Source organism: Photinus pyralis, unplaced genomic scaffold (assembly GCF_008802855.1).
Source record: "Photinus pyralis isolate 1611_PpyrPB1 unplaced genomic scaffold, Ppyr1.3 Ppyr1.4_LG7, whole genome shotgun sequence".
In the NCBI taxonomy this organism is placed as follows: domain Eukaryota; kingdom Metazoa; phylum Arthropoda; class Insecta; order Coleoptera; family Lampyridae; genus Photinus; species Photinus pyralis.
In genome coordinates, this window is record NW_022170738.1 from 43,470,586 (window position 1) to 43,484,814 (window position 14,229).

Sequence of the window (14,229 nt, forward strand, 5' to 3'; positions counted from 1 at the left end):
AGAGGGCACCTTAACGAAGCGTTTTCAATAAAAAAATCTGCGGAAGAGGCCCTAAATTTTCCACAACCTTAATTAAAAGTTCAATTCATTTCCTCGAAAGTGAGGTTATATTACTCCAAATTTCATGATTGTTGTTCAGTTGGTAGTGGTGTTCTTAACATTCCTGAGTGCCAACTGTAGTTAGTTTCTTAAGAGGTTATGTTATTTTTCCACGATTTAATTAACTTTAAACAATGATATACAACTTTATACATGTTTTTAATTATACCATAATAGCAGTAAGTAGTTCTCTACATCCTACATTGCTAAGCAGCGATTCATAAGGAAAAGGCGTTCCAAGTTAAGCGGTGATTGCCAACGTATCGGCGATCCATGGAAAATGCGAGAGATGTACCTTCCTCTCTGGACCGTATTAGGCGGTGGATGCTACGTAGCGATTCATACAAAAAGGCCTGTATACGCTTCAAAAAGTGGTGTTATTAAAATGTACGTCACATGGAAGTGTCGCTTATTTGGTGTTTAAGTCGAACAAAACTTAAAATTGTATTGTATATTATACCTGTTGTACTACTTTTCTTACATTCTCTTAATATACACGTTAAACCCAACATATTTCATTTTAGTAGACGAAGAAGTTAACATAACCTTGAAACTTGAAACTTTGACATACCTATGCCTGGCGTCGCCGCCTCTCCCAGGATTTAGTCAACTGTTGTGAGGATGCGTCCCTGGTAGACACTATCAGGGACGTTTCTCCACTACTTTGTTGCCATCGCGCTGGGCCGCGACATATGCCAAACAATGTGGTGGATTCTGTGGATTGGGGGGGTTGTGGGGGGGGCGGCTAACTGGGTGTTATCCGACCCGAACGGGTACGGCCACAGCTTCGCCATTGGTATTCTGCCTTAGAGGGAACTCTGCTTTCTAGTGATAGCTTCTTCTCCTGCCGTTCATTGGCTTCCGATGTTCCTATCCTTTAGTCTCGTTCCCTTCCCTGTTTTCCATCGTGTTAGGCCCTTTTTATTGTTGTCCTCTTCCTTCTCCCCTTGGCTACTTGTCCTTGTGGCTGATTCTTCGTCCGCCTCCAGTATTCTTCTGCTCTCTTTCTTCCTTTGATGTTTGTCTCTGCTCTTCTCTTCCCATCTTCCCATGGTAATCCCCAAGACCTCTACCGTTTGGTTTATGGTGGTGTTCCATGTCTGGCAGGGTCGGGCTACCTTCCATTCCGAGGCACATAGAATCTTGGCAGCCCGTATGATATGGTCTTTGTTCCTCCTGTCTGGTATGTCCCCAGTATCTCATCTGCCTCATCTTCAGTCTCCTGGCAATCGTCTTTCCCTCTAATAGTTCTCTTCTCTACTTTCTTGTGAGGTTGCTGTTTTCTTCAGTAGCCTGAGTGCCTTCCACTCCGCCCTCCTCAATGTTCGTCTGTTGCTCCTTGTTGGCGCTGAAATGTTAATTCCGCATAAGATTGTCGGTGCTATGATCTTGTTGTAAATCATCATTTTCAAGCTGTCCGGTATTTTGTTTTCTCGAAATAAGTTCCAGATTTCGTGTGTGATTCTGAATACGTTGGTTATTCTGTCTTTCACTGCGTTGTGCCTGCTGAGGGTGCTGCTTATGTACGTTCCCAGATATTTGATCTTGTGCTTCATGGTTATCTCCTTCCCGGCTATGCTCTTCTCTCCTTCTTTGTACTGGAGGTGTTGTTTCCTGGCACTCTTGTCATAATGTAGCTCTTTTCGTTGTATATTTGTAGGTCCACCATTTCCGGGTGAACCTGGTACCTCGATGGCCTGGACGAAGTCCTCAGTGTCTTATAAATTATCCGCGATTACGAGTAGATCGTCCGCGTACGCCAGTAATGTCGGTAATTGTAATTGGCCGCCTGTGCTAAGGTTCCTCCCCATCATCCTTGTTTGTTCTATAGCGTGGTCAAGTGCTATCGCGAAGAGCCTTGGGGAAACGGACATCCTTGTTTGATTCCCCTGGTTTTCTTTTGGTGTTCGGTTTTCTTCCAAAACCATTGTATACTAGTATACTCCCTTTGCCACGCGTGAATGGTTCAGTTGATTAGGAATTTGGGTAGTCCCAGCATCGCCCACGCTGTCATTGGTATATATTTTCTGTTTCTCCCTTGTTTCTTGCTTTTATATTTTCTGATGTGCCGATACCATTACATTTGCGTATTCCTCTCCATTGGTCTGAGTTTGGCGATGTTCTCCGCGAACTCGGCGAATTCCTTGATTTTGTGTTGCTCATAGGGTCTGTTTTCTTCTTCCTTGGATTCCCTTAGCTCCTTCTTTGCTTCAGGTTAGTGTGGGTTTTGGCCCGCTTTCTGGTCGGTCACATGGGCGGTTTCTGTTTCCCTAGTGTTTTCCTTGTTGCTTCTTTGATCGTTTCGCCGATCTTTTCCAATATGGTATCCCTTCCCCCTTTTTGCTTCTAATCTTTTACCACTCCTTTCAGTACTGTTCGTGACGCTTATTTCCTTTGATTTCGTCCTTGTTATGTGGTCAATCAGCGATTCAATGTTTCCCCTCCTACATGTTACCATTTTGGACTTGCCGAATATGTTTTCTACCCTCAGTTCTATCTATCCGTCATATCAATTGTGGGTAGAAACCTTCCAGGTTAGGTTTTCCCTGATGTATGCGTTGATTTCTTTTTTAATCCTTTGGTTAATTTTCTGTGAGGCTCTGATGTCACTGGCAATCGCCTCAGTTGGTGCGCAATCGTTCCAAACAGGCAGTACCCGTCCTTATTTATACTGATGCATTCTAGGATGTATTCTTTTATTTGATCGCTGTTACTTGTCATTAAGGTCTTAATTCTGGTTTGGGTGGTGGGTGCTGTTTATTGATCGCTAAAAGAGATACCTAGGAGAGATAATTTAGTTAAGTTAGTTGTTAAGTCACTGAGACGTGCTCCTTCAGTCTATGTTTGGCCGTCCCGTATATTCTATTGTCTAAAGGTACTAACGAGAGTAAAAAAGTGTAAAAAACAGGAAAAAAGCCGCTGAAATTTGGTAAGAAAGGTTCCCTCTTTTTGTCAATCATGCCTATTAAACCGAAATTTGAGAGTTTAAATATTGTAATTTATGACTATAGTTTCTTTTTATGTCTCCGGTTGACAAGTTTATATTTCCTTTCCCAAGGGTCAATTTGTTCCACCCCGATTCGAAGTAGGTAGGTAGATTCAATGTAGCTCCCAGTGACTTGCGCCTCCCTATTCTATCTTTTCCCCTTTGTTCAATTTTAAATTAAATTTAGCCTTAATTCTAAGTAAGTAAGTGAGTAAGTAAGCAAGCAAGCACTTATCTTAACTTTACGCCTTGTTTTGTCCTGTTGATTGGAGGTTCCTGCCCTGTCTTGTCACGATTTAATTAGTCTCGCGCTTTATGAATCTTGAGATTAAATTAAAACTGTAAACATTCGTAAAATCTCAACCACTGAACCGATTTCGATGAAATAAGCACTAAACAATTACAAATTTTGTACCCTCCCGACTGCACGCGATAAAACATTTTTAAACCTATACAAACACAAAAACCCACTAAAAAGGCCGGAGCTGGCTCGACGAAGAAGTTAACATAACCTCCTACAAAAATTTGCTGTCACCTTTGTTTATTAGTGGAAAAAGAGCTGTCACGTAAAATTTTTCAGTTTCGCCAACTTAAGTTTTACGTATATTTTGTCATTCTTAAGAATGACAATGACAATCTTAATAATTAAATTTTTCTGGAAATCTGGTGTTATTTTACGTATATTTTGTCATTCTTAAGAATGAGGTGAACTTTTAATTATTAAGATTGTGGAAACTTTAGGCCCTCTTCCGCAAATTTTCTAAACGTGTTATTAAGGTGTCCTCTATCCACTTCTATCAGTTTCATGATCATACCTGGGGTTCTTATTAGCGCCACGTACCCCAAACGTTACAAAATTACTGTTGTTTATTATTTTTTTTCCTCTCCTTGGTTACCTCATCACTCTGGTTACTTCGTTATTTCGTTACCGCCACAAGGGCATAAGAATAGTATATTTTTTTTATTGAAGCGAGTTGATATATTTGTAGATTCTTTTGGTGCCGCCAACATAAAGTTTAGGTATTGCACCGTTATTTAATAGAACTCAAAAATTTCGTTTCTTCTAAGAAGTCAAATATCTCCCTTAATAATTGTCATATGCCAATATTATTGGTGAGGTTAATAAAAAGAAATGAAACATTCTGAAATATCATTAAAATTCTCTATTACTGTGATACTGCGGGCATACATTCAAAGTTGTCAACTTTCCGACACACGGCTAACTTGTGAAACACACTATACATCCTTAATTTTCTCCATTTCAGCGGAGCAGAAACCAAATTCCATCAAAATCGGATAAATACTGTAGAAGGCAGCGTTGGGATGCCAAAAGGAATTGATCTCAACACAACTTGTGATATCTCAAATGTTAATCGTTAAATGGCGATGAAGAAACCTTAATTTTGTTATAGTGGCATGCATGTGCTTAATAGAAAGCAAATCTCAGTCCATTAATCCGGGACATTTAGGCGATATGTGCGGGTTGATTTACCAAATCCTACAACCTATTCCCTACCCAAAAGGGGGTTGCCAGAGATTAACAAACCCGAAAAACTCTACAACAAAACTTTCCTTTCTCTTTTACGTAAAAGCACGCCCACGCCGATTAATTCCACTAATGTACTCGTTTACGCGATAATATCGACCCCCCCACCCCCAAAGTAAAAGAATCTTAAATACAATTTAAACGCGAGAAAGCTCATCAATTATTCAAATTCAATTTCGTTCCCGGCAATTAATAACTCAATTTCGATTTTTCGGGCACGTAAGTCGAGGTGCTTTCCAGTCTCTTTTAGACTAATGGCGTAATGAATCCATTAAGGACGGGAAAAAGGGAGATTATCGGATCAGCGTTTCGCTTCCGGCGGACCTTTCTGAGGTTAACCTCAGCCATTTACCCTCATAAAGCTCAGAAATATTGTTGGGGCGATGTAGCGTGTTTTGCGTAAACAAAACTGAATTTCAGCGTTTTCAGATAGGAATATATTATGTCTCCACACTATAAACTGATATATTTTAATGCGCGAGGTCGTGCCGAGCACATACGTTTGATATTTGCATATTCGGGGATCGAGTACGAAGATTACAGGGTCCCGAAGGAGAGGTGGCCGGAATACAAGAAAAGTTTGTATTTCGTGAGTTTCTCTCTGGTGTAAATTTTGCTTTTTAGAGACGCCTTTCGGGATGTTGCCCATTCTGGAAATCGATGGAAAGGTCGTGTCGCAAAGTAACGCGATCGGTAGATATCTAGCCAAACAGCACGGTCTTGCGGGCAAAGACGAATGGGAAGCTTTACAGTGCGATGTCCTTGTCGACACGCTCGGAGATCTCAAACAAGGTAAGAACTTAATTCCATTAATTGAACGATGCCTGCAAGATTCTGGCGAAATACATAAGGCTGGGATTATTTGCAATTCAAATCGACGGAAACTTTTGCGCTTTTCGCCAGCCACTTCCTGAACCTAATTTCGACTTCTTTCCACGGTGATATAAAGCTTTCTTGGTATCGTTCCGATTCCCTTTTCGTGCATTACATGCTAACTCAATTTCACCCTCATCTTTGCTAAACTTTTCCGCGATTTGTAATTCCTACAAATGCACATCCGCAGATTTTCTCCTCCAAATTACAACTCTTTTACAATTCAATTACAAATCTTTAATTTATTTAATTTGCTTAAAATCATTTAAATATAATTAGGGTACGAATCTCGGAACGCAATTCCATTACGCAGATCACGACCATTGCCATTTGCTTAATAGCAATTTTAAGGTATAAAATGAATGTCATCATTACAATACACAATAATCATTCACTCCCAAGAAGCACAAGTACGTACAGCGCTGGATTTATGGACGTACACTTCACGTACACTTACGGTTCATGTACGAACATGGTACGTTGTTTTTGCACTACTTTGTACATGCTAGGTATATGCTCTACCGTACGTACTTTAGACGTACTGTTATGTATGTATAATGTACTTACTCTTGCTCCCGTACATAGTACGTACGCAAAAGTACGAACCTAGTATGTACAAAGTGATGAAAAAATAACGTACCATGTACGTACATAAACCGTAAGTGAACGTGAAATGTACGTCCGTAAATCCAGCGCTGTACGTACTATGTATTTGCAAAGTACGTACTTGCGTTATACAAGGTGATTGATTCTATTTGCCTTCAAATTGATGTTTTATTTCACAATAAATGGACTAGGGCACAAAATGTTATACTGTCACCACTTTTATTTAATGAGAAATGACTCACGCGTACCGTCCAGCTACAGAAATTAAAAAACTAAGCTAAGGAAAGCCGGTGTTGGGACCGGAAAGAGCAAAGCACGTGCGCATGTCATGATCACATGCAAAATTATCAGTTGTCTGAAATTGTCCGTGTACCATGTACGTACCTTGTACGTTATACAGTTATAGTTTGTGATCGCACACAACTGTACGTACATCAGACGTACATATTTGTCCCACGGACCTACGTACGTAAAATGGAACAAAAATGTACGTACAGTGGACAATTCGTGCTATATGGGGTACCTCTACACCAAGTCATACATTTTTGGGGCGAGACTGCCCTAGAACACATTAACTTCTCTAGGGGTGAGTACCGTTTTTCTTTGCATAGGGTTCTTGGAGCGAAGAACAGGAATTAAAGAGACCACGATACTATATACACCTTCTCCACCAGTTACACGGAGAGGTTCAACCAATCGCCGACGTTGGGAATCCAAGGTTTATTTTGAATCCCCACCAAATTCTTTATGAACCATTGTGGTCTGGTCTGGTAGAAAATAATTTCCTTTCATTCATTTTGCGGGAATTCAATTTTTTATTTTATAGCATATTGACCGTGAGGGCAGATAAAGTGACGACTTTAACCGCAAGGGCAGATAAAGTGGAACAGATCATTGTGTATTTTAATGCGATATGTCATTCTTATTTCAAATGGAACGCGGAGCACGATATAAAATGACGTTCACAACATACGACAATGATGTTTCGATGGAAACGACTGCGACGGCAGAGCGTAAGCTTGCTATTTTTGACGTCTAAATTAAATTCAAAATTGTCAGAAGCTTTACAATGATATGACTTCTGCTATAAAATAAAGTTTTTGTATTTTACACGACGATAAAGGGACTTGATCATCCGGCACATTTCTCTCCACTTTTAACGAATGAAATTCACTGCACCGTGTCCATGATACGGGTGAAATTAGTGAATTAGAGGTGTGACAAGTGGGTGACTCTCAGTTGCCCCTGTAACAGCTGCTGGTGTTGTTGTGGTGGTTGTACTGACGTACTCCCTACCTCAAGTCCGGCAGGGGTACTAACCCTCACCTTCAGAGAGGAAAACTCATAACTAAGCCTTCCCCCCTTGGTGATTAGGTTACCCTGGTCCTTTCCTCACTGCCGTATACTATCAGCCTCTCTTCAGTTTGATCCTTCACAGCTGTGTGGAAGAGACACTGGCTACCTACCTTTTCCCAGGATTTCTTCACCTCCAAGTGCCACTTGACCGCCTAGGCTTCTTTGACCTTGTTTTATTCTTATACCCAGCTTTCTCTTCGGCCAAATGCTGCCTTCAAATCCACGGTATCACTTTTGCACCCTTTTTTTTGTTCTTTGTCAATCAGTTTGTGTAGTACATATATACAATCGATCGGTCCTCTCCTTCTTCTGAATCCCACGTGTGTTTACTCTAACATCCTCTTCTTCTGTTCTGTACGCCTTATAATTTTCCACACTGTCTTTGTCACCTCCTTTGTAAATCGGCTATATTTATTACCCCTTCTTTCCATTCTTCCGGTAGTCTTCCTCCTTTATTAATTTCCATAGCCTCTCGTTGATACGAGCTCATAGCTCCCTGTCACTTTCCCTTTCTTCTTTCGATATCTCGTCCCCTTTCGCTTTCACCTTCCTTCTCTCTTCCTCTATCACCTCCTCTTTCTCCTGCGTTCCTTGCAGTAACTTAATAAAGTGCTGTTTCAATTCGTCTATTTCTATCTCTCTCCCACTTATTACGTTGTTCGCTTTTTCTCTGTTTCTACCTTTCCAAAAAATCCTGTTCTGTTTCATTTTTTCTTCTTTTTTTGTCTTCTTTTATCGCACCCTCCTCTTATTATTTCCATGGTATTATTTGTTCCTATCTCCCTCCATGTTTCCGTTTAATATGCTCCATCTTCTCTTTTCTTATAATTCCAATAACAATTCTCCCTCTTTCTTCCATTCTTTTTTTTTACTTTCTATGTTGGGTTCCTTTTACCATCTCTACCCGACTACATTTCTTTCTCGTGACACCATGCATCCGCTTAACTCGACTTTGCTTTCACTTTTATCATGACGTAATGAAAGTTCTTTAAAAACTCTCTAGCTTCTTTTACGCAACTTCACAATTAAGCAAGGCAGACTGTCTTTTTAAATAAGCTAAAATACGATAATGCACCAAAACAAACGGCTTCGTTTCAAACGTCCATCATCAAAGAAGTTACTATTAACGTCTTCCTCTTATATTTAAAACAATGTAGTTTTCTCGCTTCATTAACAAAATACCGCGTCTTTGAAAGAATTAACATCTGCTTATTTCGGCGATAACATGTGCTTATCTTGAAGCTAACTAGCATACGCTTCCTATCTACGACTGGAGAAAAACATGAGATAAACTGTTACTCTTCCCTTTGTGTGATCTTTCTTCGCGAATAACATAATTACCTCTTACTCTTAAATTCTAGGGTAGTTATCGGTGAAGGCAAGTGACCGTACCTTGCATTGAGCTTCAAGGTCTTCAGGGATGAGACAAATATCTTATTGTAATACGTGACTTATGCGAACGATTTGTTTGTTTTAGTCCTTTGGAAATACAGAACGGAGCAGGACCCAATCAAAAAAGAGGAACGCAAAGTGAAACTAATGAAGGAAACAATTCCGTTCTATTTAGCAAAATTCGAAAAGGTCGTGGCCGACAACAACGGCTACTCGGTCGGTTCTGCTGTAAGTGAGCGTCGTCTTGAGCTCCCCGCGTTTACGACGACAACTTTCCTTCCAGATTACCTGGTGCGATTTCGTGTTCGCCGTGTCCCTCGAAAATTTTGAACTGATCTTCGGCAAGGCGTCGCTGGACCAGTACCCGGCGCTCAAGGGACTCAAGGAGAAGGTCTACAGCATACCGAGCATAGCGGCGTGGTTCGCCAGACGACCGACAACTGAATTCTAATCAAAATTTTAATTTGTTTAATGTAGTAGGTACTCTGGACCACGGACACGCAATATTAGGAATAAATGAGACACATTATTTTTTTGGGATTACTAGAGATACGCTTCGTAATGGTGGTAGATGATTGTTAAAGGATGTTACCGTAACAGTGTATATATGTTCCATTTATCGATAAGTTTAATAAAGTTGTTACATGTAAAGGGTTTGTTTTAGCGAGTGAGTGGTAGGTAGGTACACTACGCTTCCCTAAGTTTTCTCGTCCATTCACCATGTCGGCCACCCACTCGCTTCCTATTTACCCCACAGGAAAGTGTCTACGTACCCTGTGAATAATCCACCGCTTTTGGTATGGCGGTTGCATTGGGTAGTTTTGTAGGCCCACATAGCTCATGCAGTTATACGACGTACCCTAGTTGGTCATCTGCGACATACGTCCCTTTGAACTGCCGCTCTTGGAGGTTATGCGTACGTTTTCCTGCTCCATAGCTTCGCAATACACGCGACATAGACTAAACAATAATTTTCCATGACAGTGAATAGGACGCACGGGATGATTGCAGAGATAGTACCGTGTATTTAACTATGCCTTCAATATTGTCCAAGTTGATGGTTCGCAAATCTTCGGGTGTTGCAATCACTTAAGGATGTCCGACAGGGTATTTACCATGCTTATTAGCATATGGGTAAAGAGAACAACCGCAAAGAATCAAATTTGTTCACTCTCTTCGGCACGGTAAGGCGTTGGTCCGACCTCCGAAAAATCCAAGGGCTCATTTTTGCCAATGTTATAGCTGTCCAAAAAAGGGCTGTCGCGGAGAAATGCCCGAAACTCATATCTCCAGCAAATTGTAGCTACTAGACCTGATGCGGTATGAAGTGGCTTCGGTTTTCTTTTGACCAGCAAACATTCTATCGCCCTTGGTGCCCTTCAACGAAGTGGTCTGGTCCGGGAAACATCTTTCGCACCCATGGTAACAGCATCCATGGTGCTAGTATCAACCAGAATCTTAATCGCACTTCTCTTCCATTTCCGGCGTGTTGGATGTCTGGCACCTCTTCCGACTGCAACCACACAAGCCATTTGATGGCTATATGGCTCTTCTGATTTGTTTTCCTGTAACCGCCTGGAGGTATTATACCTATGGTATCTTACATTAAGAAGTTGCGTTTTGTCCAACTTTTTCTTGTCTGGGGAATTTCTTACCAATACGCAATACTTTTCACTGCAAACTGAGGTCAGACATGTGCTGCATCTCAGTCTAGTACACAACCCCTGGTTTATGTGCATTTGGAAGCACTGCTTTCAGCGAAAATTTCGGTTACATTTGGGACATTTAATGTTCATGCACGGTGGACTTCATAATTGTAAATACTTTATAGTGTTCTGTGGATTAGGCCTACAGGGGATACCACTTTAAAAAAATCCGCCATTAACTCTATCTACATCCTAGGACATCATCAGAAGTTCTTCAACGCATGACCAGGAAGCCACATAATGGAGGCAATATAAGACAAGACTTTTATTGGTGCCGCTTACACTGTTACATTAAAAATACCTGCATCTCTTAGCCAGATCGTTGCAGCTGGCGCTCCTCTTCCGTTTGCAGGCGTGAAACGTATAAAACTTGTGGACGTACTTGACCATCGCCTCAATGCCGGCAAAGGTTTCCTTGCCCACCTTTAGTATGTCGGAACGTTGAGGCTCGAAACCGCTTCGTCCGCGCTTGTGAAGCTCGATGGTGTACGCGAACTTCACCTTGTGAACCCGTCTCACGTAGTCCGTCGTCGTCCCGGACGCGATGTCTAAAGCTGCGCGTTATAGGGTTGAATTGCGCCGAGGACGACACTTACACATTGCCTTCGAAAGCTGGCCCACGGTAAACTTGCTTTTTGGCGTGTTGCACTTCATCGCCTTCTGGGCTGCCACGGCGCAGTTAAGCTTCAAGGTTTGCCGTTATGGCGGAGTAAAGAAAAAGGGGTGGCTTACCAAGTCCCGCTCGTCCCAAAGCGAGTCGGTGGTGTGCGACCACGGGTACATGATTAGGTGGCCAAAGCAGTGGAGCGATATGTAGAGTCGGACGCGGCAGGAGTATTTACCGAGCGCATTCGCTAGGCTTTGCGTTTCGGGCTCGCTTAGGGCGCTGGCGCCGTGGTAACGGGCACTGTCCCTGTGCCGGCTGCTACCCTCGTCTGCAATACATATTTAACTAAAACTGGCGAGCTTTTAACGACTTAAGTACGTCCGAACGCCACGGGAAAATTGCGATTGAGGTCGACCCCCCACTTCTTGACATCCTTCGAGTTGTTGTGGTTAAGGTTCTTCCGCCAAAGTCGGCACTAGAAGCGAGCTGTTAGTTTTCGTAAAGGTACGAGGGCATCTCACGCTTGTGTGGGTATACTCGTAACCGTCCGGGTTAACGCAGGGGATGATGTAGAAGTCCATGTAGTTTAACATGGTCTTCGTCGCCAGGAGTTTGTCGATTATGTACAGGATGGTGCTGTGTGCCAACCACTCACGCGCGTGTATTCCCGCCTCGATCATCGCCCCTTGCTTCGGACGCGTGGCGTCCGCCTGCAAGACCAGCATACGAATCGGTCGCCCTTGCAGCGACATCCCTATCTTTTCAACTCGCACGTTGCAAGGGTACAATATTGGCAAAAGGTCCGTGTAGCGTAGAATCTAAAAACTGGTCTCTTCAGCTTATCTCTTGGTGCCTTTCTTACCTGATTATAACGTGGGAAACTAGTTTGGAAGCATTTTTGCATTTTTTTGTGTAGTTTTTTGTATTTTGGATTCATCGTTTACTAAAAATTTTGACAGATCTGTCACTTGCCTAGTCCCTGTAAACGTCACGTAAGCTTCCATGCCAGATCTGAATTCTCTTTACAATCTCTCACAGTTTCAGTTTCTAAAACCGGAAGGTCTGCAACGAAGTGTCTAGGTAAGTACAGTGGGCTTTCACTATTTCAAACTTCGAGTTAACCATCCATACAAGTCAATGGAGATTACATTAACGCCCTAAAGGTGATTTTGTAGATTCTATAGATGTTGCTGTCACTAGAGTCAGTAGATTCTGAGGATTCTGGGTACTGCAGACTATGTGAAGTTAGTAGATTCGTTAGCTCTTATTAATTGTGTACACTCTGTATTTTTCGCAGACCCTGTGTTGCATCTGCAAATGCTGTATAATCATAGATTGTAAAGATTTTGGAAAAAGGAAGATTCTGTGGACCCTGTAGGTTCTGAGAATCTTGTGCGTTCTGTCAGTCTGTAAATTTTGTAGATTTCGTGAATTACATTGGTTTTTCAGTGGGTTCTGCAGATTTTGTAGATAATGAAGTATTTATGGATTATTTAAATTCTACAAGTTCTTTACGTTTTGTAAGAATGTTCTAGGTTCCGTGCATACGGGACATTCTGTATATTGCTTTAGATCGTATGTACAGGGTGAGTCAACGATTGCGCGGAATAACTTAATGCCTTGAAAATAAGATTTTTCGATAGAGTTCTTTTGTATTATGATACAGTTGGATATTGTTCACATTTTAAAAATATTTGGAATTATACAGGATGCGCCCACAAAGTAGGGCGCCAAAGTACATTTTTTTAAATAGAAGCCCCTGTATTTGAATGCATTTTTGAATTCTACGTGTAATTGTACGTCTTTTTTATTATATGGTTAGTATCCGAAAAACTAGTATTTTTAAAGATAATTCGATTTGTAGTAAAAATTGGGCATTTGCAAGGTCAGTATATTGCCAAAATTATTACTTAAATTTTGATTCCAGGTTTTATATCTTTTATCCTGGGTTAAGTAAAAGTCATATAAATACATCTACTATGAAACATTAAAAAAATAGGTTAGGTACAGGGTGTTTTTTTGTAGATCCATAGTTACAAAATTTCATATTAAAAAGTCTCACTTTTTTAAATGGAACACACTGTATATTTTTCGGTCATCTTTTACCTCCTCCAAAAACTTTCAACTTTTGATTATAATGTCCTACACCTATCTCTGATAGTTTTCGAAATATCTTGGTTTTCCTGGTTCAAAAGTTGAAGGTTTTTGTAGGAGCTAAATGATGGCAGAAAAATATACAGGGTGTTCCATTAAAAAAAGTGAGATTTTTTAATATGAAGTTCTGCAACTTTGGACCTACCAAAAAGGACCCTGTAATATGCTATATTTCTAATGTTTCATAGTAGATGTATTTATTTGACTTTTACTTAACGCAGGATAAGATATAAAACCTGGAATCAAAATTTAAGTAATAATTTTAACAATATACAGGGCGGTGACTTGCGTATCGCATCATAGGGATTTCAATGTAAAATTCATGGCATGCGATTATTGGCTCCCCAAATTATTTTAGAGCAAAAATGTATTAAGCTTTTTTTTGTAGAAAAATTTTTTTACGTCAATCAACCGTATTAGTTTTCAATTTTTTGCATAATAAAGACGGAAAATTGGAAAAATAAAACCCGCATCTTTTTCAATAATCTGCGATGCTATGGAATTTTCTAAAACAAAAGATATCTAGCTATCAATGAGCAGCAGTTCGAAATGGATTTTATGATCGACTTTGTTACTGTATTGCAGTTAATGGTGACTTATTCGAACACATATTGTAAATTGTTATATTAGGAAACCGTTTTTAGTAATTTGGTCTCTCTTTATGTTGAATTCGCTGTTCCAAATATAATACTTTTTGATAGAATTTGGTTTGTTTCATAGCAGACATTCCATGGCATGACGGATATTGGCGTAGTTTTTGTGTTATAAAATTCCATGGCATCACAGATTATTGAAAAAGATGGGGTTTTTATTTTTCCAATTTCATGCTCTAAAATAATTTGGGGAGCCAATAATCGCATGTTATGAATTTTACATTCAGACCCTTACGACGCGTTACGTCACC

General features: G+C 40.7%; 2 protein-coding genes across 4 annotated transcripts; one reads left to right on the top strand and one right to left on the bottom strand.

Annotated features, from left to right (window-relative positions):
* The first annotated feature begins 4,371 nt into the window (after nt 1-4,371).
* Nucleotides 4,372-9,495, top strand: LOC116177328 (glutathione S-transferase-like). Its single transcript, XM_031496276.1, has 4 exons — nt 4,372-5,209; nt 5,256-5,423; nt 8,944-9,086; nt 9,142-9,495. The coding sequence occupies exons 1-4, from the start codon at nt 5,074-5,076 to the stop codon at nt 9,307-9,309; spliced, it is 615 nt and encodes a 204-aa protein (XP_031352136.1). The 5' UTR covers nt 4,372-5,073; the 3' UTR covers nt 9,310-9,495.
* A 1,319-nt stretch (nt 9,496-10,814) lies between these two features.
* On the bottom strand, nt 10,815-12,169 carry LOC116177167 (carboxypeptidase B-like). 3 transcript variants are annotated; one of them, XM_031496059.1, is made up of 6 exons: nt 12,034-12,169; nt 11,693-11,996; nt 11,550-11,646; nt 11,297-11,499; nt 11,161-11,248; nt 10,815-11,112 (listed from the first exon to the last, which is right to left on the bottom strand). In XM_031496059.1, the coding sequence occupies exons 2-6, from the start codon at nt 11,921-11,923 to the stop codon at nt 10,856-10,858; spliced, it is 876 nt and encodes a 291-aa protein (XP_031351919.1). In that variant the 5' UTR covers nt 11,924-11,996; nt 12,034-12,169; the 3' UTR covers nt 10,815-10,855. The 3 variants fall into 3 exon arrangements, with proteins under 3 accessions (XP_031351919.1, XP_031351916.1, XP_031351918.1); XM_031496056.1 differs by having other exon boundaries at nt 11,693-11,989; nt 12,034-12,150; XM_031496058.1 differs by having other exon boundaries at nt 10,842-11,112; nt 11,157-11,248; nt 11,693-11,989; nt 12,034-12,150.
* Nucleotides 12,170-14,229: the final 2,060 nt, after the last annotated feature.